This window comes from Mustela nivalis (genome assembly GCF_964662115.1).
Source record: "Mustela nivalis genome assembly, chromosome: 2".
In the NCBI taxonomy this organism is placed as follows: Eukaryota; Metazoa; Chordata; class Mammalia; order Carnivora; family Mustelidae; genus Mustela; species Mustela nivalis.
This window is the reverse complement of record NC_139021.1, coordinates 16681130-16706056: the sequence shown is the minus strand read 5'-3', so window position 1 is coordinate 16706056 and position 24927 is coordinate 16681130. Positions and strand designations below refer to the sequence as shown.

At 38.9% G+C, this 24927-nt stretch overlaps 1 protein-coding gene across 7 annotated transcripts; it reads right to left on the bottom strand.

Moving 5' to 3' along the window:
• Positions 1–1747: 1747 nt before the first annotated feature.
• Positions 1748–23392, bottom strand: ZHX1 (zinc fingers and homeoboxes 1). Of its 7 annotated transcripts, XR_014309190.1 has the most exons (6): positions 22976–23374; positions 22004–22190; positions 17798–17910; positions 5830–8676; positions 5342–5437; positions 1748–3346 (listed from the first exon to the last, which is right to left on the bottom strand). XR_014309190.1 is itself a non-coding variant. In XM_082721758.1 (5 exons), exon 4 carries the CDS (start codon positions 8449–8451, stop codon positions 5833–5835), a length of 2619 nt encoding a protein of 872 aa, XP_082577884.1. In that variant the 5' UTR covers positions 8452–8676; positions 17798–17910; positions 22004–22190; positions 22976–23375; the 3' UTR covers positions 1748–3346; positions 5830–5832. The 7 variants fall into 7 exon arrangements, 5 of the variants coding, with proteins under 5 accessions (XP_082577884.1, XP_082577886.1, XP_082577883.1 ...); XR_014309191.1 differs by lacking the exon at positions 22004–22190; XM_082721758.1 differs by lacking the exon at positions 5342–5437 and having other exon boundaries at positions 22976–23375.
• Positions 23393–24927: the final 1535 nt, after the last annotated feature.

The window sequence follows — 24927 nt, the reverse complement described above, 5'->3', positions numbered from 1 at the left end:
AAGAACCCCTAAAACTCAACAACAAAAGGTGACCCAATTACAAGTTGGCAAAAGACTTGAACACACACTTGACTTCTCCAAAGAAAATACACACATGGTCAGTAAGCAGATAAAAGATTCAGAACAGCATAAGTCATTAGGGAAAGGCAAATCAAAACCATGAGATACCATTTCATACCTATTAGGATAGTTCCAATAACACCTTTTAAAACTGAAAACAAAAGGTGTTGGTGAAGGTACAGAGAAACTGGATAATAGCAAAATGGATACAGACACTGTGGAAAACATTTTATCACTGTGGAAAAGTTTGATGGTTCCTCAAAAAATTAGAAATAGAGTTAGTTTGATTCAGCAATTTCACTCCTAGATATATATCAGAAAGAACTGAAAACAGAGACTCAAACGGATACTTAGATGCCCATGTTTACTGAAGCATTTTTCCAGCCAAAAGGTAAAGACAACCCAAGTGCCCATCACAGCAGAATAGATAAACAGAAGAATGGATAACAGAAGAATCAACAGAAGGATAAGCAATATGTACAAATTGGGTTGTTTAATCATTATGTTGTATACCTGAAACTACTGTAACACTGTGTGGCAACTACATTCAAACAAAGCAAAAAACAAAAACAAAACACAGATACACTCTGGAATATTATTCAGCCATAAAAAGGGACAGGGGCACCTGGGTGGCTCAGTTGGTTAAGCATCCAACTCTTGATCTTGGCTCAGGTCTCAATCTCAGGATTGTGAGTTCAAGCCCCACACTGGGCCCCACGCTGAGCCCCATGCTGGGCATGAAGCCTACTTAAAAAAAAAAAGTTCTGATATATAGTACAACAAACATGAATGTATCCTGAAAACATGATAAATGTCAGGTATAAAAGGAAAAGTAGTATGTGATTCTACTTACTTGCAATATCAAGAATAGGCAACTTAGGGACGCCTGGGTGGCTCAGTTGGTTAAGCAGCTGCCTTCAGCTCAGGTCATGATCCCAGCGTCCTGGGATCGAGTCCCACATCGGGCTCCTTGCTCCGCAGGGAGCCTGCTTCTCCCTCTGACTCTGCCTGCCTCTCTGCCTGTGCTCGCTCTTGCTCTCTCTCTCTCTCTGACAAATAAATAAATAAAATCTTTTAAAAAAAAAATAGGCAACTTAAAAAAAAAAAAAAAAAGAATAGCCAACTTCATAGAAACAGAAAGTAGATTAAATGTTACCAGGGCAGGAGAGGGAAGGGGAAATGCAGAGTTATTGCTTAATGGCTATGGAGTTTCTGTTTGGGATGATGAAAACGTTTTGGAAATAGTGGTGATAGTTGCCCAACATTGTGACCATATTTAATGCCATTGAATCATACACCTAAAAACAGATATAGTAGCAAATTTTGTTGTGTTTTACCACATTTTTTTAACTCAGTTAATAAAATGGAAAAAAAATCACTCAAAACTACTAATTGCTGCTAACTTTTATTCTGTATTCAAGGACATAATCAACTGGGAGAAGAAGAGTTTTGCTCTGTCAAATAAATATATTTAAAAGCTAGCAAACATCAGAGCAGAATGAAGTGCCAAGTTTATAAAAGAGACAGAGGGGAAAATTATTACTAGTTTATTTACGGCTATACAAAGTTGACACATTGCAAGGGAAACATGATATAAATGTATTATTCAAAGGCTGATTTCTAATACTTGACATTTCAAATTTGAAAATATGAAAATTGTCAAACAAAACTCAGACCACATTAGCAATGGTTTAAAAAAGGGAGCAATTTAATCATTATAATACAGAGTGCTTTAAGAAGTTTTTAAATGTGTAAAAGAAAGAACAGTTTAGTGCATTAAATTGTTACAGTCTTTACATTGCTTCTTCTTAAAAAAGTTAACAGTAGTATGAAAAAGCCACCCACAAAGCCAGCTGTCTGAGTGAAGAAATCAGCTAAATTGCAGCATTTTGGAATTACTAATAAAGCTATAGTTAAAAAATAAAAAGTTTATAAAAATGAAAGCAGCATGCATATTCAAGGCTTTTTCATAACATTTCATTAGCTGACAAACATTTAGGTAAAAACAAGAGCTTAATATTATTCATTAAATTAGACAAAAGAAACTGGCCGAGCCCACTACATCCGGTCATTCAGAAAAACATTTTAAAATCCAGAGTTAATTAAACTGAACATTTTCTCTATGAAGAAAGCACATTTTGTAAAACAATCCTATAGTCACAAAAAAAGGGTCCTTCTCAACATGAATGAACAGCACCGGTCTTTACAAAGTTTATAAGTTAGTATGAACCTTCAGTCTCCTGATATGGCAAGAGTTAACAGTTAACACTCCCATGATTCATAAGTCAAAAGCTAACCTTTAACTCATTATGATCAGTTCAGAATTTTTTTCCTCTCTTCACTGAAATTGCTACATAAAGTAGAATTTCCCTGAAAGACAATTCTCGAAAATTCTGATCTGGTAACTGTACAAACATTTCTGATTTCTATATGATTGTAAGAAAACACTAAGTATATATTTACTATATGGTTCTTCTTCACATTTTTGGTAAAATATTTATTTCAGAGTTTCACCCTATCCAAATTCTTATGCCATTTTCATTTCCTTCTTCAGTATTGATTATCTTTAATTTAATACAAAGCAAATTCGGCCTCTAGTGAAAAAAATGGACAGAGTATTACAGAGTAATAGTGGTATCAATGAATGTGTTCAATTAAAGATCCAATCATTAAGGGCCACTGTTATCACAAAATTTTACGTTTCAACATGTGTCAATAGGCTGTTTTTTTGTCACTTACATTGAAATTGTACAAGCCCATGCACAAATTTAAATCTTAGTGCAGGGCCTGATAAATAAGACATAGAAAAAAATCAGGTTCTTCTTTTTCCTGTTTCTAACAATTTTTGCTCTGTAAAATGTTTGGTCACTCAAAGCTATAAGCTTAATCACATATCAAAGAACACCGGCAGTAAGGCCCATCTCACTAGACACACAGTATTAAGCTGGACAAAATATGAGGACAAGTTCTAGTGGTCATTAAACCCCCTCAGAAAGTCTAAGAATCAGAACATCTCCATCGTATCAGAATAAAAATGTACTATATTAAAATTCGAATTTTTACAAGTTGTTTAATTAGTGTTCTATTTACATTGCAGAACTTCCGCCAAATGCAGTAGTTTAACTTTGGCACAACATTAAGTTCCATTTCTTTTGGGTATTGGATCCTATTTTTTGAGAATGTGTATGCCCCAAAATGTTTTCAGTGTCATCAAAGATTGGGCCCATTCACAGTAAATCAGACATCTTGCGTTGAAGAATTGATTCTCCTCCAACATTTTAGGCAGCTATAAAAGAAAACATAATAAAATACTAAAATTTTAAAGAAAACCATATTTTTAATATTTATCACTTTCAAAACAAAATTTATACAAATTAGCCATGAAAATACATCCTCTGTATTTGCTTATTAACACTGAAATCACTTGCTATATACATCTTACATAAAGCACTAGGGTTTGTGTACAAGTCCTATGTATATGTTCTGCATATAGACATTTTCACCTATATGTAATAATTTATAAAAACAATTATTCATAGGAAGTATATATTTCACTGTCAGTTTTTGTAATAAACAGACTGAAATCTAAAGGCTTTTGTATTTTATATACAAGTCTGGCTTGTGCAAAAGAGATATATATATTTCACTTTTTGCAAAAACTATTTTGGAAAAGTTTTGGTTACCTATTTTTGGTAAACTGAACCATATTTAATTGAAGAAAGAACTATTAAGAGGGAACTTACAGTGAATCCTTTTATAAGATGAAACATTTGTTAAGCAGACAGTAAGTTGCTAATTAATGTGTTTTATAATTTCAGACTTTTGAATATTTTAAAAGGCATGGCTAAATACATGATATGTCTAACATATATGACACAATGTTTTAAAAACTGTGGCTTTGTATGATTTTTTTGTTCATAGTATCCGTAAGAGTATCAATATAGAACATGAGAATTATCTACACAAACTTAAAGTCAAAAACTGTACCAAAAAGTTTCCGTTATTTTTAGACTGCAGCTCCCTGCAGAATCACTGCTGAGGTTACTACAACCACAGGGACAATTCACTACAGCAACACATTTGTTGATTTAATCTTGGCCGAGTGAGAATTCTTGTGTTTAGCAAAAAAAAAAAAAAAAAAAAAAAAAAAAATGCTTGTTAAAAATATTTTATGCATCTGGGTCAGGAGAAAGCCTGTCCTGAAAATTTCTGACATTAGGAAACAGAGGTCTGTACTTTAGGATAAAGCTGCTCAAAACTTTAACTTTCTGTGACTTTCGTTACGCTCCATACCCACAGTGAGATTTACTCTAAAATAGGTGTATTTTTAGTTTCATCTGTTTTTCTCCTTGGAAAAAAAGTGTTAATGAAAAGAAAGTCTGGAAAAGGCATGGGAAGCCTGGAAAACTGTTAGACAATAAGAGAAATGCCTGGTACATATTAAGCTCTCTATAAATAATTGTTTAGCAAAATAAATAAAACCAGTGAGGAAGACATGGGGGAGTTAAGGAAATACTGTGCAGAATAACAGAGCATAAATTAGAAGATAGATAGGGATGCAAACAGCTACAGAAGTACGTAAATATGCACATATGATCATGAGGATCTATGTTTTGTTTCCTTCTTTACTGTTCGAGAACACCGCAATAGTTTTGATAATTAAATGCTTTTGGACTACTGATAGACGTAGACAAACATTTCATAAGAAGTGCGTTATTCTCAATAGAGTATAGTTTTATTCTAGAACACTCCAAAACAGAGAGTAGAGAAAATGGAACTATGCTATTAAATTCCAAAAGTATTAAGAATTGAAGTCCTAACTTTAAATAAGGTATCTGATTTGCAGCTAGAGTGGAATTTTAATTAATTCAATCTATGAAAGAATTAAAATGTAAGGAACATGCCAAACCTTTCATATTTAAAGCATATTTACTTGCGCTTTTATAGCAAGAGATATATTTTTAACCAAATACAGTGTTTCTGTTGGTAGCAGGTTTGTTTTCTATCAAAGAATGAATAGACACTTTAGGCAACTGAGTTAATTTAATATCAAATCTGTTATTTACCTTTTGATCTCTAAGACAGAAATAATTTATATCACAGTTTTCAAAAACAGATGCCATCTAAGCAAATATGAATTTACACAGAGCCTAAAACAGACCTTTGGCTTTCAACAAAAAATTACTGAATAATTTTAACACATAAAGCTTTTAAAATTCTAGTTAAAAACCTAATAGTTTGGGGGCAATACAATGAATAAAAAAAGATACCCATTTTTCACCTAGTTTCCTAAAACTGAGCAATCCTCGCCCCTGTGGTAAGTCTGTCCTTCGGTAACTTTTCCCCTTCTTTTTAGTTTTCATTTTTGAATTCTTTCCTTAAATAGGCAAAAAATGAAGCTTTAGTGAAAGAGGGTTGCAAGCAATACATTTTAGTTACCTTTAGTATCCATGAATTCCGCCCCCCCAACCAGTCTCCCTTCTATGAGAATGGGTAACCTTCCCTTAAAACAAAGTGAAAAAACATTTTATTTAAAAAAAGTAAATAATTACAGCAGCATTAAATTCTACATAATAAATGTAATAGTTATAATAATCAGACCACACATAATAATCATGTCTCGTGGTCACAGTCAAGGTCCCTAGTCGTCTTATTAGCAAAAAGAAAAAAATCATTTTAGAAAAACTGTCAAAAGTGAAGGCGTCAGATACAAGGTGACTATTCTAAATGTATGTGGTTGATGAATATACACTCAGATTTACAACTTACATTTCAGTCATCTGATTTAGAAAGCTTCCGCTTCACATGTCGTGGGGGTTCCCAAGTGTCACTATCATCTGTCTCTTCTTCATCCTCTTCCTGATCATCAATAACTTCATCTTCCTCCTCATTTTCCTCAAATAATTCTATCCCTAACTCTGATCTCCTCTGTCTTTCTGCAAACCACTCTCTGACCTGCTCATAACCCATATGTGATTTGTTCACAAGTTCGTCAAGGTCTTGCTCATTAAGAAATTTGTGCTTCAGGTAATAATCCTTAAGTATTGCAGTTCCAGTTTTAAATTTTATGAGTGATGGCCCCCTGTCCCAGTTGTTCATTCTCTTGCTTCCTCTTGGCCGCCCACGTGGTCTTCCTCTTCCCCTTCCTTTGGGTCTCCCTCTCCCCCTTTTCCGAAGGGAGGACAGACCATTCATACTACTCGAATTGGCGCTTTGATAATAGTAGTACCATTTTAGGTTTCCATTTTTCCAAGCATAACGAGTGTCGCCAAACCAACTGACGATGTCTGTTCTAGCAAGCCCGCTTTCTTCAGCCAACTTGTCATACTCTTCTGGTGACGGCCACTGTGTTCGAACAAAAGCACTCTTCAGCATATGTAACTGCTCGGGTGTTTTTTTACAGATCTTGCCTGTGCTCCCTGGCTTAGGTGCACCAGAGTCATCTCTGGGAGAAGTTCCTCCAGCTTCTTCTTTGGAACTACCTGCATTATTTTCATCTATTTCTACCTTCTCTTCCTTTAAAGCTTTTGATTTCTTCTTCTCTGTAAACCAAGCATCAATTTCCCTTCTGGTAAGTTTGGTTTGCGCTCTTAACCTATTTAATTCTTCATCGGTGAGTACGGAGCTGTTGAGAAAACTCGCCTGAAGGGCACGAAGCTGCTCTGTGGTCTTCTCTTTAAACTTCTGGGGAGTGAAGTCGGGAAAAGGATTCCAGGACTGTTTCGGCTGTGAAGTAACCACAGTGGGGGACTCCGTGGTTTCATCGCTGGAGTCTATAAGAATAGTGGTGGAGGAGTCGTTGTTGAGATGTAAGCACTGATTACTCTTTGAATTTCTCTGGTTGTACCTAGTGTCACTAAACCATTTTTTAATCTCTCCTTTAGTCAGGCCTGTGATTTTCATAAGTCTGATGATTTCTGAATCGTGGGGAAACTGGTTTTTAAGGTAGCTGACTTTTAATTCGGCCAGTTGCTCTTTAGTCTTTTTGGCCCGAATGCCAAAGGAATCAGGGTTTGCCGCTGCGGTTTCGTGTTTGATGAGCGGAGAGGGTGGAATGGCTGCTGTGGCTGGCTTTGTCTCTGCGTTTGGCTGAGCAGCAGGCGCCTGACTTTTTTGTACATTTGTTTGACTTGGAACCCCTGCCACGGTCAAGGCTATAGGTGCTGTTACGGGCAAGGTGTTGGCTCCAGCTACTTGTGTAAGGACCAGCCCTGGCTGACCAACTATTTGGCATGTCTGTAAAATGGATGGTAAACCATTACTCCCCGTGGAAATGTGTGTAGGAATAACAGTTATGGTCTGAGGTACAGTGTGTACTGTTCCATTGAACTGTTTTCTTCTGGCCTCCTCTACCTCCTCGGGAGTCCAGCTGACACCATGTTTTAGGCGTTGGGCTGAAAACCAGATCTTGATCTGTTCCTCTGTGTATTTTGCTTGAGCAGAAAGAACAGTAATTTCTGACATTGTTGGGTAAGGGAATTTGTTGTAGGTGTTGAGCAAAAGGGGGTTGTTATCCAATGCAGCATTGTAGGTGGGAATGCTATTAACAGGGATTAAGACTTTGGGAATCAAACTGGAATTCTGCTGAGCTGATACAGCGGTTATCACCTGAGCTAAGCCAGGGAGAACTGCTGCGGGGGTCACGAGCGTGCTGGCAGTAGTCGGATGTATTCTGTTGACAATGGAAGTACTTGTGTTGGATTCAGAAGCCGAAGAACTTGGGTTTTCCACAGTTTCTTCACGGTCTGGTTTGATTTCATTCTCTTTGTCTTCGGGAACATCCTCAGCTGAGTTGTGGTGAACTGTAATCCGTTTGTTCTCCACTTTATTTTTCATCATTTTCATGATCGGAGTTTTACTGATAGAGATTCCTGAAGATGCAACTTCTGCAGGTTCAGCTTGCTCTGAATTCTCCTCTTTAACAAAGCTACCATCAAAAGTCAGATCATTTATTGTCTGCTCAAAGATTGTCTGGTTATTTCGTTTCACCATAGTCAACTTAAAATTCTCTTCTCCTGGGTGATGTTTCAGATTATGCTCAGAAAGTGCATCATACCTTTTGGTAAGAAAATTGCATTCAACACAGACATAGGATGAATTTAGCACGACATTGGGATGTTCAGAATCCACATGGAAAGTAAACATATTTAGATCTGGGGTTTGAAAAGTACAATATTTACATTCATAGCCACCTTCAACTTTTTTATTTTGCTGATTGTCAGAGTCCACAGATTCATGAACTTCATCACTTGAGACGCTCTCTGCTCTGGTGTTTTCTACAGGTGTCAGTACAGGAGGACCTTCATCCACGTCTGATATCAACTCGAGGTCTGGATCCTGTTCACTGGCAAGGACCATGCAGGGGGTTGTGGATTTTCGCCTACTTGCCATTCTGATGTTATGAGGAAGATCTCAGCGGTGATTAAAAAGCATTGAGGCTTAAAACTGTTCAGTATTCTTCATTTGAAAACAATGGCTTTTGGTTCTTCAAGTCCATTTTTGTGTTCAACAAGTTTCATTAGCAGCTTTTTCATGGTGCAATCAAGTAAAGAGCTTATTCTTGGCAGATAAGATACTGTTGAACTGCTGAAATTTTTGAAGCCCAACTCCAAACACCTATATTAAAATAAAATTTAAAATGTTTTTAATACATGATTTTGATCTTGTAAACAAACTTCAGTTATATTGCACTTACCTGAAGTTGTTGGATAGCTCTGTTATAAAGATCTAGAATAAGACCAGAACCAGAAAAAAAGTCCTCTAGGAGCAAAATACATGTCTCCAAGCCAAATCACTGAAGGTAACGGACTGTACTACAGTCAGCCCCCAGGCCAGCTTACTTGGATTTTCAGCCAGCCCTATATTGACAGGGAAGCGGGAGAAGGGTCGGCTTTGGCAAGCACACTATTATCATTGTGAAATGATAATGTGATAACAAGGGAGGAAACTTAAACCTATAAAAGGCAGACACAGGTACTCAGAGACTATGGCTATTAAGTGTATATGCCCTCTTCCTCCTACTGGTCTGTTTTATCATTCCAGTAGCATAGCCAAGTACGACAGGAGCAGCAAAGATGGATATGAATGATTGAAGTTTTAGAAACATTATTCTTAATCATTTTTCATGGTGTTACCAGGATTTATAAGATATATCTAATCCTAAGAGTCTCCTGACTTAAAGTTTCCCCGGTACTGGAAGAATGAAGCCCAAGCTCCTCGAGCCACGAGCAGTTCTTTTCATACCCGCCCTCAACTTCAACTTCCTGCCATCTTTCTCCTGACTCTTTTTTCTTATGCTTTAGGCACAGCAGACCCAGTTGTTGTTCCAGGGGCACACAACGAGGCTGTTCCCTGTGCCAGGAGCCTTGTTTGGGCATGCACTATGACGATCTTTGTTTGCCCTATAGATCACCTCCTCCCTTTAACTTGGATCCAACCTCCTCCTCAGTTCATCTTTTAGTCTAGTACTTACCGTATTGTGCCAGAGGAGTATTACATTTCTGTCCCACAGCCTATCCATACTCCTGGACCATTCTTCCAAGGACCTTTGTATCTTCAGTCTAATGCTCTTCTAGCTCAACTATCTTGGCTGACTTCTCATTCATTTCTGTATCCCCTCTGCATACAAAAAGCCTAGAATAAGGAACTCACTAAATATTTATTAACTTGAACTAGAATGAATAGGAAAACAGTCCTATGAAACTCAACATGACCTGCCAAATTATGAAAGAGCCCAAATGTCCATCAGCTGATGAATGGATAAAGAAGATGTGGTATATATATACAATGGAATATTACTCAGCTGTCAAAGAGAATGAAATCTTGCCATCTGCAACAATGTGGATGGAGCTAGAGCTATTATGCTAAGCGAAATAAGTCAGTCAGAGAAAGATAAATACCATATGATTTCATTCATATATGGAATTCAAGAAACAAAACAGATGAACACAGGGGATGGGGGGAAAAAGAGAGGGAAGCAAACCACAAGAACTCTTTTTTTAAATTTTTAAGATGTTATCTATTTATTTGACAGAGATCACAAGTAGGCAGAGAAAGAAGGGGTAAGCAGGCTCTTGAGCCCAATGCAGGGCTCGATCCCAGAACCCTGGGACTGTGACCTGAGCCAAAGGCAGAAGCTTTAACCCACTGGGCCACCCAGGTGTCCCCAAAACATAAGAACTCTTAACAATATTGAAGGTTGATGGAAGGAGGTGTGGGGCACATGGGCTGGAATGGGTGATGGGGATTAAAGAGGGCACTTGTTGTGATGAGCACTGGGTGTTGTATTTAAGTGATGAATCACTACATTCTACCCCTGAAACTAATATTACCATACACATTAACTATTTACATTAAAAAACTGAAATAAAGGGAAGAAACTCAATAAGCCCTGAGAGCATCACAATAGAGAACAATAGCTGAAATTCACAAGAATGACTGTGACTTATCAAGAAAAAGTGAATTATGCTCATATACACACATTTTAATAATTTTGCACCCAAACACTTACGCTGCACCAGCGAAAGGTATTGTGCTTCTGAAGTCTAAACCAAAGGAAAATGAATTAAATGAGTTAAGTGGTTTATTCTCTATCACAAATTAGAACTATTTTCATTTATTTGTATAATCCTTGTCCTAGCTGAACTGAGGAAAAAAAGTTTACTTCAAATATTATAAAGCAAAACCCAGTCTGTATGAGATGTACTGACTTTAGGAAAAGGAGAAACATTTTTAGGAAACAGAACTGTCCAAAGAGAGAGTGCGCTGCCTTTGAAAGGGGCAAGATCCTCCTCACTGGGATTACTTAAATATATACTATATATCCATTTGATGGATCCAAGCGACAGAAGGGAAGTTAGCCTAAATGTCCCCCATTCCCCGATTTCCTATATTATAAAGCAAAACGCATCAGATTAGTAATAAGAGCATCCAATTTTCAAAGAATCCCTATTCTCGAAGGTGTCATTCCCCACCCCACCCCCCACCCTGGAAAAAGCCTTTGATTTCTAAGGGGATATGAAGAAATTACTGATATTTAAAACTGATACTTAAAACTATTTAAAACTAAGGGGATATGAAGAAATCACTGATATTTAAAACTATTTTTTAACTGCGTATTTTACATGAAGCTAATGCCATCTCTCCCATTCAATTCAGTAGGATTTTAACTATTTTGTTCAAGTGCTAGTGCAGCTGTTTGATCATTCCTTTGTCATTAGAAACAGGGAATTCCTCAAATAGCTTGAAGTAAGGAAGAGTAACAAATAAGCAGCACCCACATTTTTGGCAGTGAAGGAGAATTGTTGAAAGGCAGGGGAGTAAGCTATTTTATAACTGTTATTCTCCTAGAATCTCAGATTATATTTAATTGGGAGTATACTATAGTTAGAATCAAAGGTAGAAGGTTTTTCTTTTTTTTCCTGAAACTACCTTTCCTTAGTGATGGTTTTCAAAACTTTTTGTGGTAAGCAGCAGAGCCCCTTCTTCAAACAAAACTCTATGAGAAGCCTTGGGGCAAAACAGAGAAAAGAACAGCTGTCTGGCTGGAGGAGAGAGGCTAAACTACTTCCTGATCCCACCCCATGGATCCGACAAACCCTGCTTCTACCTTTGAAGGGTTCTGAGATGTGTCTGAAAGCCTGTGCCTTAAAAACTACTTTCAAGACAACGTATCCGTGTCACCAAAAATCCTTCTCAGTTTATCACTACTGAGACATGAAATTTGAAAACTAACCTAAACTGAATTTAATGTGTCCTTCAGGTTGTTTCACTGTAGAAGGCAGGGCTTGGACACCCGGGGTAGAACAGAGTAGCCAGGACTAATAAGAAATACAGAAGAGAAACTTGAGGAGCTAAGATCCCTTTATTATTTTGGCTCGCTAGGTCTTATGTTAAACTGTTTATTTTTCATTTTGTCTTGCTTAAAAATAGGAATTTGCTAAATTATTATTTTTATTTCTCTTCCTTATAGCTTACTAGCTCAGAAAGGTCAGTTCATAAGAACTTACGCAGATATAAACAAATTTTAAAAGCTTAAATATTTTTTGCTAAAGTCATAAAAATTACAAAATATTCATAGGTTATTTTACAATCTAATGATATATATGCACCATTGTGTGTTCTCCTTTGGAAGCACTGGTTTTGGCAATATAAACTTAAAACAAGCTACTTAAATGAAACTTTTTAAAAATAAGTCTTTAATAATGCAAAAGACTCAAATCTGATTATCTTGGTATTAAACACAGCCTCAAGCTCAGGTGACTCCTACAGTCAAATACACAATAAAACACTGTCCACTTTACTCCTGAAACTGTTTACATTTACGTAACAAAACCAGAGTCACTGTACTGTCTAACATATTTCTAAAGGGAGACTGAGAATTCCCAAAAGAACCTCAAGGTTTTGGCCAGTGGTTCAGTTCTACTATAATGTATATAGTTCAAAAACAGAGCAAAGCACAAATAAAAGCATCTTCAGGGTCCTGATTATATAAATTCATGATCTGGGGGGAAGCGGGGAACTCAGTACAAATAACCCATTTTTCTGGCAGAAGAAACCCAGGCCCAGAGGAACACATTCACAGAGGCACTGTGATATAGGATCAAACCATAGTTTCTGGAGTCTCCTCTGTCACTCAGTGGTCCAGTGACTATAAAAGTTACTCAGTATTGACCTCAATTTTCTCACCTATAAAACCGGCATTCTTCAATTCAATAAATTCACACAACTATTTGTTGACTATCGACCATGGGCCAGGCACTGTGTTAGGCACTACTGTAAGGCTATGACTGCAACAGATTGCCTCAGATCTGTCAGGTACTGGCAGCTAAACAAGAAAAACAGGCAGTAAACAATCACTTAAAATAGCTGTGATCAATGCTATGAGAGGAAGCATCAGGAACTCTACAAGCACACTGCAGGAGGTTTCTAGAAAGGAAGCAGAATCAGTTGCCCTGGAGAAAATAAGAAGGGTGCTATCCACCTCAGAGGCTGATCAAATAAAAATGCTTCACACACTGTGATACACAGGAGATGCCTAATTAGTGTTATTTTCTTGTCTCTGAAAAATTCTTTTGGGAGATGAAGAAATACCACTTATCTAGTATTATTGTCTCTCTCTCTCTCTCTCTCTCTCAACTTAATCAGCTGACAAGGCACACAAATTGAACGAAAAAGCAGAAAGGGTAAAAAGAAAAAGAATGTCTTTGGTGTAGGTCCAATCTATCTCCTTTTATCATTAAAGTGCAATGGGGCTGAGATAAGAAAATTGCCATACAGAAATCGCTATTGGCTGACAGGCATCTCATCCTCTACTTGAAGGTCAACTAAAAACAGAGCTCAAAATCAAAAGCTTAAAATTTGGGGAACCTGGCACTACTTACCTGTAAAAAGGGGTAGAGTTCAGTTGCACAACTGACTAGTTAACTAGCTAGGTTGTTTTGCAATTAAAACACAAAGTGAAGATGGCCAATAAGATAAAAAGTTATGGGGGCACTTGAGTGGCTCAGCCTCTTAAGCGACTGACTTTGGCTTGGGTCATGATCCCAGAGTCCTGGGGACTGCTGCTCCCCCTGCTTGTGCTTGCTCTGTGTCTCTCTAGCTCACTCTATGTCAAATAAAGTCTTTTTAAAAAAAAAAGATAAAAAAATTATGCTCTAAATGCATCCAGCACTGTAAATATAATTATATTTGAAAGCTATTTCAGTTAACTTTTTGGTAGAAAAATGGAAACAAAACAAAACAAAACAAAACAATCCAACCTGATCAACTAACTGCTTTATGATCATTAAAAAATAGTAATCAAGAGTAATTAAAGAATATGAAAAAATAGCCCATCAGTCTTTTGGCTAAGATCAAATGTCGGAATATGAAAAAATATTTATTCATTTACTGTTAAATTTAAAAAATCAGAACAAAATCTACATATTAATTATAAAATAACTATGGGAAAATATGTAGGCATATGGAAAAAAACTAGATGAGAATATAAAGAAATGAAATTTTCACATGAGATTATGGGTGAAATTTTTGAGTGCTATTTACAAATTTTCTTTAATATTATTATAATATTGCTTTATTATAAAATACAACAAACAAATAATTTCAAGGCCTTAAAATTGCAAATAGACTAGAATATTCTGATGGTCATTTGGAGCTGGAAACAATATTTACTTTCTATTTTTAAGGCAAAAACATGTGCTATATAAAGGTTTTTTTCAAGGGAAGCAGAAATCCCTGAGTATGTAAAACATTCAAGTGTATTCCACACATTTTTGGGAGCTGCTCCATGGTCTGAGAAGTCAAACTAGTTCTACGAACCCTCAAGAGTCCTCAGACTCTGTGTATAGATCTAGGTCGAGCCAATTTCCATAGTTCTCTCTGCATCTTGGCTCTTCTCCTGAAGGTAGGATACCCCTTAAACAATCCATGATTCTTAATTCATCAAAATAATTACAACAAAGTTTCCCTACAGAAAAGTATTTCATGAAAGCAAAATTCATTTTATCACAATATAAAAATTGGGTACAATTCTAACAGCAGTTCTTACGTGAAAGAATGTCTATTTAGCTCTCTACTATAGATCCCCAGTGCCCAACACATAGCCTTTCAAGGCCTCATTAATACTTGCAGGAAAAAGAAACCCTTTAAAATTGTGTATTATAATATTTTACTTCATTAAACACTCATTTATAGAGGAGTTATAAAGAACAACTGTGTTTACTTTATGGTGGATTACTTCCAATGGTAAAACCCTTACTAATAAAATTACCTTAGTCATTAGAATATTAAAACATTTTTATTTATAGAACATTCTATTTATTAAAATATAGCAACGAATATGCAACAAATATTTACCAACATCTATAATTCTGTTGTAACAAATCAGCTTTATGTATGAGTAGTATATGTTTAAATTTGTGGACTGTTTAACAATGAAACAAGGGAGATAAATTCATTCACAGAATTAGTCCTGCAGTGAAATTCAGGATAAAATTGTTCCTGTAAAAACAGCAAACGCAAATCTCAACTTAGAATCATTATTTTTCTGTTCCTGGAGAAAACTATACTTTAATGGTGTTCTACATTTTCAAAGAGATTAAAAAATAAATTCTCAATGTAATATACTATAATAGTACATTGTTTCAAATTCTGTGCTTAGGGCTACAAAAAAGTCTAAAATTTTTTATAATTAAGTAGAGCCATAACTATACTGAATTTCTATGCCTCTGTTTCTTTGGCTGTCTTATACTTCAAATTAAATGCTTAACAGACAACACTTTGCCTCATTAGCCATAAAAGCATATTATATTGGTAAGACTTTATGTGAATAAAAACAACTTTCATACTGATTCTTAGTCAAATATGAACTATAATTTTTAAGGATTATGTTAGTTTTGAGATGGTACCAGCTAAAAACTGTTCTCAGGGTAGCTAAAACATAAACTGAGAATCCTTTGGCATATGTATTCATACCTAAACTGAGAATTCTTAGAACTCTGTATTCTATATAGTTTCACTTCTTATTCTCTGAGTCAGAGTTCTGCTTAACCTGAAAATACTTAATTTTATATGTTTGTATTCAAACTAAAAGTTACAAATCCACCAAAATCACTGAATGTATGAAATAATAATAGAAATAAAGAATAACAGGGTCAAATTAAAATAAAGAATATTCACTATGTTAAAGAAAAAAGTGTCTAAGAAGACGCTTTCTTTAATTAAAAAAGGCCATTTTCAGGCCATTTTCAAAGCCAAAATGTAAAAATACTTAGAAACAATGGTCAAGTTCCTTAGAAAATTAAATGAGAAATTTAACAACCTAAATTTGTACCCACAGCAAATGTTTTTAAGAATTATGGTAGCCTAGAACCATTAGCTAAGATATAAATCTCAAGAAAACTGACAAAATGATCTCAAGACAATCAAAAGTTGAGTATGAAGGTGTATATAGACAGGAGTAAATGTGATAAAAATGAAAGCATCAAAGAAACTGTGGCCAAAAATCATCGAATTTCAGAAGATCCTTTTGCTAAACTAAGGCTTAAGGGTGTAGAAATTCTATCCTCTACCTGTTTTTTTCCACCTGAGAAAGCCAACCTTAATACTACTGATAAGCACTGACCCCAGATTTGAGGAATGAAATGTCTTTTTGAAGTGTCTCTACAACACTAACATCCTGTTTTTCTGCCTTCTGCTGGCATGTGAGTATGTATGTAAATACTGAGAGTGATACATAAATAAGTACTATAATGAAATCTCCTATCTTTGTTATTAAAGTTTGCAGAATTACCCCAAAGTAATTTTTTGCTGGAAATAGTTTTCCTCTACTTTTCTCAAAGAGGTATGTTAAATCTTTCGTGTAAGACAGACAGTCTTACACGAGAACACTATGCTTGATTACAAGTGAGATTATCATTAAGAGGCTGAAAAATCATTTATCTGTTTGTTATCGTCCCTATTTATAAAATAACTGTTACATGTTTCACTCAAGATATAATCATTCAATTACTAAAAAATACTTTGAAAGATAATTATGCCAGTTTTAAGGACTCTAACAATTTTTTAAAAAATGAAAGTTGAACCACCTTAATAGCTATATATATTAATATATTAATAGCAGGGCTCCTTGGTAGCTCAGTCCATTAAGTGTCCAGCTGTTGGTTTCGGCTCAGGTCATGATCTCAGAGTGGTGGGATCAAGCCCCGGGTTGGGCTCCACACTCAGCGGGGAGTCTGCTTGAAGATTCTTTCCCCTTGCACCCACCCCTTGCCACTTGTGTGTGCACATGCATGAGAGAGAGTTCTTTCTTTCTCTCTCAAAAATACAAAAATAAACCTTTAAAAAAAAAATCTTTCCTAGTATGTTCTGGAATTAACTAAAATAACAACTGGACCAGGGATGCCTGGGTGGCTCAGTCGGTTAAGCGTCTGCCTTTGGCTCAGGTCATGATCTCAGGGTCCTGGGATCAATTCCCACATTGGGCTCCTGGCTCACCGGGAAGTCTGCTTCTCCCTCTGTCTGTTCTGCCTGCTCTGCCTGCTGCTCCTGATGCTTGTGCTCTCTCCCTCTCTCTCTCTGACAAACAGATAAATAACAAGAAATAAAATAACAATTGGACTAAAGTGTAACTATTTCAACACTACAGCATGTGATCTAAAGCTTCTTATAAAAGCCGATTTATGTCCGTTAACTAAAATATAAAATCATATGCTTAACCTAAAACAAAGTACTTAATCATCAATATCCTAATTTTTGGAATTATAATTAACTATTATTAGTAGACTATATTTTGGAAATATATTTTCAGGAATTGTTCTTTTAAGTCTTAAAGAATTTTTCTGGATACAGGTGGAAAAAAAAAAAGGTAAAGTTTCTAGATCAATTACCCCACAAAAGTTCTCTGCCTTCCTGACCTTCATTTGTCTTATTTACCACTGTCACCACACCACCAGTACAGTGCCTGACACACAGTGTAATTCAGCAAATATTAATTGAAAAATCAATTATTAGTATACCCACAGATTTATCATGAATTGTGATGCTGTTTCCTTTGACATTAAAGCAGCCAATACACCTATATCTTTAAAGTTTAAAAGTATATTTCTTAACAAAGCATCAAGACTAAGTGCTGCTTTTTTAAGGAAAGCTTTTAAGACGTTAGCCAAATATAGTACCATGGGATCTAAAGTGAGCATATTCAGAATCTGAGTTTTACCATATCCTATGAAACAAATACTTGCCATAGCTTCTTCAGCATTCTGTTCTTTGACATGGAGGGTGTCCCTTCAAATAAGGTGTTTAGCTCAGGCCATCATTACCAACAGGTCTGAAGTACCTATCTGCCATATCCTACAAAAAAAAAAAAAAAAAAATCACTTGAATGGTCTGGATATAATTCAGTCTTAGGACTTTAAAGTTTATGCCTTAGCTTTTTAAAAGTAAAGTAATTTTGAAAAAAAAAGTAATTTCCTCATAAAATTATAAAAGAATTATTTAAATGCCAGACTCAATATTAATAAAAAACACAAAATTTAAAACTCTAAAAAATTCTATTTATATTATATAAAACAACCAAATCCTATTTTCACTATTGTATTATTTTCAATAAAAATTATCAAAATGTGAATATATGCAGGCTCCAGTATACAAGTTGAGATAAAGAAATTGGGAATTGTAAATATTAAGTACACACAAGTTATGAAAGATGACTTAGTTAAACTAAGAGGTGGGAGGAAATATATGTTCCTTATGTTTATACATAAACTCATTGATGTTTGTATCCTAGTTTACAATGCATTAATTGGAATGGAGTAGATTATTAATGCTGGCAACAAGCCAATACAACTTAAAGAAACTGGTGGTACTCTACCCCAAAACATGTTGTATCTAATAGAATGACCTATGTTTATTTCATTTTTGCAAGAAGGCTACTACCAAATGGCATTTCAATTGGTGTTTTGAGAAGCAGAGATTGTACAAACAAACGAAAATCATTCTCCAAAAATTGAGATACATGTCCAAAAATGTGGCATATTATTCAGAGTACTTAAACCAATCAGGAAAACTTAATGAAAACTATGACTGCTTCTCTTAGTAAATAACAGTAAGTAGTGCTTTTGAAGGGTTGAAGCATTTTAGCTGTTGTTCTCTAAGCACTAAAACTGTAAACAAAATGAATAAATATTAAGGAAGATGATTTCTTCCAAATACCTTATCCTGTGATTCTGCCTGTTATTATACACACGTTCGTGAAGAGGCTCTTAAGAAATAATGTAAATACCCCAAGCCTTTAGTAAAATACTTCTAGGTTAAGTTAAAGCTTGGGTTGAATGGCTACAGTATTTTCTTTTTTTTTTTAAAGATTTTATTTATTTATTTGACAGACAGAGATCACAAGTAGGCAGAGAGGCAGGCAGAGAAAGAGAGAGAGAGGGAAGCAGGCTCCCTGCTGAGCAGAGAGCCCGATGTGGGGCTCGATCCCAGGACCCTGAGATCATGACCTGAGCCGAAGGCAGAGGCTTAACCCACTGAGCCACCCAGGCGCCCCGGCTACAATATTTTCATGAAAAGGAAAAGAGCATTTTCCCAGTAGGCTCAGTGGAGCATCCTGTGATCTGCAGCCTGGGATTCTACAGTTTCATTTCCTGGTATCTCCTTGTTTGGAAACTCCTTTGCTATCCATCTACAGGATGTGGACTAGAAGAGAAGATAAGAAACAGCTGCCAAGGAGGGGAAGTTATTTTCCAAAATGAATTATTAATACTATAGGAAATTGGTAACCTATTTGAATCCATTCTTGAATCACACGGTAATTGCAAGATGTTTTACCGAACGAGAGTCTCTTGAGAAGAGCGGCTGAGATAAGGAAGGGCACAAGGCAACTAGAGGAGCAACAAATGAGCTCCTTGCTACTTCTGGATGGAAAGCATACTTGCCTGATGTTATTTCAGCTCTGGATACTGGCATTATTTTAAAATACTTCTCTCTAACTGAAAGTATCTTTGTAAATTTTAAGATTAGAATGAACTTCAAAAATTAAAGAACTCATCTCAGCTATATACATTGCATAATAAAACAGATGAGTTGTTTTGGCAGAAGATGGACTGTAAATAAAGATGAAGAGCTTGGGTTTTGGAACCAGACTGCAGGGATTCAAATCTCCTATCTGTCACTTACTAGCTCTGTGGTCTTTGACAAGTGACTTGCCCTGTCTATGTCATCGCCCCCTCATCTAAAATGGGGCTCTACTATGATGTGTTTAAACTAACTCATGTAAAGTGTCTGGAATATTTTCTGGCACTAGTAAGCCCACTGTTAGATTTCCCTGACTTTTATTTAAGGTATTTAAGTTATACAATGAAGGAAGTCTTCACATAAACTTTGTACAAAAAAAAAATATTTTAAAGCTCTGGGCAACAATCAATCAATTTTATTTTCCATTTCATACCTTTGAATATATTAAGAAACACTAGAACAAGTTGGCTTTAACAGGTAGACATTAATCAATCATAATTTATACCCACCACCCCAATATACACATACTTCCTCTGACCTTAGCTTCAAGGAGAATCATTAATGTACGACACATCTGAAAAGGTGTTTCATAGTACTAACGAAGTTCTGACGTAAATCATCTTCTTGTAGTCATGAAGAGACACTGTTCTCTTCTCACCATGCCCAGCAAAGTTTTCTTTCTTTTTTCTTTTTTTAAAAGATTTTATTCATTTACTTGACAGAGAGAAACAGTGAGAGAAGGAACATAAGCAGGGAGATTGGGAGAGGGAGAAACAGGCTCCCCGCTGAGCAGGGAGCCTGAGCCACAGGCAGACCTTGAGCAAAAGGCAGACACTTAACTGACTGAGCCACCCAGGCGCCCCTGCCCAGCAAAGTTTTAAACAAGCTTCTTTTTGACAATATTTGAAGGTAAAAAGGAACAGACTTAGCATAGAAGAAAAACACAGTATCACCAGAGGTGAAATAATTGCTACATCATTCACGAGCTGTCTTCCCAATCCACTGAAATAATAAGCTCGCTATAAGCAAAAGACATCTACTATTAATGAGTACAAGCACAGCACAAGCACATTTATGTTTTCAGCCTTAGCATATTTTCAAACCATCTGGCATCAGTGCCACTCTGGTTCATCCAGCCTAATCTGTTCAGAATTGAATACAGAACTAGAGCTACATGCACTTTGGGGAAACCAAAGAATAGCTCATATGTATAATAATACTCCAAATGCGCGGCCCTCAACTAGTTTATACTTGAAATGTGTTTGAGAAGACATTTCCATGAAAGACATGAGAGCTCTTTTAAAAAAATACTAGAATGGTTCAAGAAATCTGTATGAATCATAGCTGTCATCAGGTACCCAAGACTTACTTACTTTTTTTTCTCATTTTAATCCTGATCATTAAATGAAGCATTTGAAGAGGTACTTCTACAAAAAGATTCACTAAGGGAAATGCTATCATTTCTATATTGAAACACCGAAGAATTTACATTTTATTTTGCATGAAGATTAGGCAGCTTTGCCCTAAAAGGCTTAGAGTAAGGAGAGATGGATTAAGAGGAAAAAATATTCATGAGGGCCCTTTTACATCTTGTTAGTATTACTGGCTTTGGCAGCACCCACATTTCTTTAGCTTGAAATCAGGAGTCAGAATTCTTACTTAAGAAATTTTTTAAAAATCTATATCCCTGTTAAAACCAATTCCCGTTCATCCTCACTGATGGAATAATTTTCCAGAATAATTTTTCAGAAACGAAGATAATTCATGTAACACCATAAAGCACAAGTTAAAGCTTTCAGACAAAGACCGAGATACAATGACCAATACCAACGACTCTAAAGGTGCGCTTAGGTAGGGGGGTACACACATACACTGCAAACCCACAAACAGGCACTCTTCCTGGAAGGCAAGCTGCTGCTTCCTCCCTGGGAACCCCTGTATCTCATTCCCCCCCCCCTTTTCTGTTATCCTCTTAATCTCCAAGGCAATTGCTTTTTCAAGTTACGTGGAATCCCAACCTAGTCCCATCACGAATTATCATCTTTTTCTTTTCTTTCTTTCTTTCTTTTTTTTTTTTTTTTTTTTTTTTTTTTTTTTTTTTTTTTTTCCCATTTCCCTCCAGAAAGATTAGCTCCTTCTCATGCTTTTCCTATGGGGAGTGATGACAGAGGAGCGCTGTGGAATTCCCACTCTGCCCCATCGCTCCCCTGGATTCCTTCTCGATCCCCCTCTTTCCGCTTCCTACTTCCCCTGCCCTGAGTCTCTCATTGAAGCCCGGCCAGAGCTTGCTGCTTGCTCCGTTAATCTAAACTAAGGATATCAAGCGGAACCTTTTCTTTCTCTGAGGTTGTGCTCTTTCCTCACTGTTACCTACAGAGGGGAGAGGTGGAGGCAGATGCACGAAACAAAGAATTTCAAGTCCGTTTACCTAGAACTTTGGTGTAAATCCACAGGGAAAGGGCATCCGCCAGGGCGCTTCCTCGCTGCCGGGAGAGCCCGCTCCCTGGGCCGTCACACCTCCTTCCCAGCCCTCCATCCCCGCCACGAGTAGGACGGGGCTCCCGTTAGGCCCCACGGCTCGGAGGAGTCCCCGGTCGGCCTCCCTTGTCTCCCTTCTGGAAGGGACGGACAACGTTTCCATTCTCTTTTATTAACTTCTAAGTCCCAGTCTTCCTCAAAACGCAATACAGTTCGTAAGGACTCCATTCGGAGTCTTGCCCCGAAGTGGGGGAACGGCCTGGCCCCGAAGTGGGAGCTTAGCCTGCTCTGCAGAGGGGTACAGCCCCCCCCCCCCCGCCGGAAGGTTTCCCGGGGCTCCAACCCCAATGCCAATGCGTTCAGCTCTAGCAGGAGGATGTCCCCTTCCCGTCCGGGAGGCAGTCCCCACGAGGCCACGCACCCCTCAGGGCAGGCCTTCCGACCTCCTCCAGGACCCTCAGCATCGGGGGCTCCTCCGTCCCTGCGGCGCCCCCCCCAACCGCCGGAGGCCCCGTCTTCACTCCCCTCAACAGTCCCAAGTTGCTCAGTGCTCTTCCTAAGGACGGGGGCTGAGATTTTTCCCTCACGGAGTCCACCCCCTCTCTTTCCACCGCCGCAGACACCCCGAAAGCGCGAAGGACCCTCTGGGGCCCTCCCTCGGTGGCGACTCCCCGGTGCAGCCAGGCCGGGTCCCTCCCCTTCGGACTCCCCGCGCCGCCGCCGCCTCGCCACCCCGCCGCCGCCGCCGCCGGCGCGCTAAGTCCCCGGGGTCTCTGCCCTGGGGCCGCCCTCCTCCGGCCGGCCCGCCGGCCACTAGCCTGGTCCGGCCGCCGCGCCGCTCGCGGGCTCAGCGCTGCCGGCTCCCCCCCGCAGTCCCCGGGCGTCCCGGCCCACTCGTCCCGGAGCCGGCTCGCGCCGCTACCTGCAGGGGCCGCCGCGCCTCTCAGCGCCCCGCCGCCGCCATCTTGCATTTCAAACCGGCTGCACTTTTCAGGGAGTCAACTCTGACCTGTGAACCCTACACCCGGAACCGCTCGGCGGGCCGGCACACGGCCTCAGCAGCTCGGCGGGGCCCGCGGAGCGTGGAGGGTCGGGGGTGGGGGTGCGAGGCGAGGCGCGCTCCCCAGCGGCCGACCGGGGGCGGGGAGGGAGGGAAGGAGCCGGCCGAGGCGGGGCCCTCCCGCGCGCGCGCCGTCCGCGCGCCCCCACCCCGCTCCGCGCCAGGCTCTCCACTCCCGGACCCCGCTGCTCCCTTGGGGTTCGACCCGGGCCTCTACCCTCTGGGATTGGCCCGCGACGAGGTAGGGAGCCGCCCCGCCCCTCTGTCAACAGAAGCCCCGCCCCGGCCCGCGTTAGCTCCGCCCTCTGTCAGCAGAAGCCCCGCCTTCCCCAGGTCTGGAAGCGGCCCCGCCCATTGCGGGAGGTAGCTCCAAGAGCCGGTTCTTCTATACTCAGATCAATCCCCACCTTCTGTCATTTGTGGCCCTGCCCTCTGGGCGCTCCGCCTTGCTAATGTCACCACGGGATCGCAAGAAACGCCCCTTGTCATCCTAAGCCCCATTTCTTGGTGGCAGTACACCCGAGCCCCGCCCCTTCCTCCGAATCCCCGCCCACTGTCAAAAAAAGCCCCGCCTCTCCGAGACTGGTCTGGATTCCAGCCCGAAGCCCCACCTTCTGTCAACCGCCGCCCCGCCTCTTCTCGCCTTCGGGTCCCTACTCCAACCCAAACCGCAGCTCCACCCGCTAACCCCGAAAGTTCAGTTCAGACTCACTAAGAGCTGCCGTTGACGATGGAGCCACCCTTTGCTCCCCGAAAGCCCTCCTTTGCCTCCTCGCGAGCCACTCTGCTCAAGGGCTTTCTTTCCAAGCCATGGTCTTCAAATTTGGACAGCTTCCATGGGAACTAGTCCCGCAGAGGGGGCCCGCCAAGGACCCAGGCTTTGGGGAAAACAGAGCAACGTCACCGCCCCTCCTCACCCTCCCCTCACTTTCAAAATTATGAAACTTGCAAACCAAAGCGCAGAGAAACGTCTCACCCTCCAAGCTACTCTGCACAGATTCATGGGCCTGGACGCTGAACCCTCTGTGCTTTGACAGCAATGCTCCCCTGAGCCACGTTAACCCTAAAACGTGCTGTTGCTTAAAGTGAAAGCCTGATTGTTGAAATCCATGTACACCAGCTTCTTTATTTGTATGTTTCACCTTAGAATCCTAGAACTTGGGGAAACAGAAGCAAGCCAAGATTAACGATCCTATAAAGAGAGGTATTCAACCCTACTATATTAAACATCCCTTATTTACTACACGAATGTAACACTACCACTTTACTCTCCTGGAATTAAATTAACAGATAATGTAAACTACGCAAATAAGTTCAATAAACCAGTGTAACGTTATAAAGGCAGAAAAAGGGAAAGTCGTTTGTTCTAAAATACTAATATCAATAAGAATAAGAAAATACGTTTTTCCCTACGTTTCTACTCTGGCCCCAATATGAGAACTACAGAACAAAAACTGCCCCTACCAAATTTCAGGACGCCCCTAGGGGGCAGTACTGTGCTCACTGAGACACTGCTTAGGACTTTTTCTGAGGAAATGCTTCAGATACAGAAATGGATTCTTTTGTTCATGCATTTAACAGCCAGGTTTTGAGCACCACCGTTCGCCAGGCACTTTGGAAATGCAAAGCTGATTCAGGCAATATTTCTGTCTTCAAGGAGGCTACAGTCGAGTAACCAAGTGAAAAACATGAGCATAAAAACATCAATCAAGGTGAGAGGGGAGAAGAGATCATGATGGAATCCAAAAAGAAATCCCTTTTAAGGGTATGGACTGATGAATGTAAATCTCACTCTCTCTCTGCCTCTTCCCTCT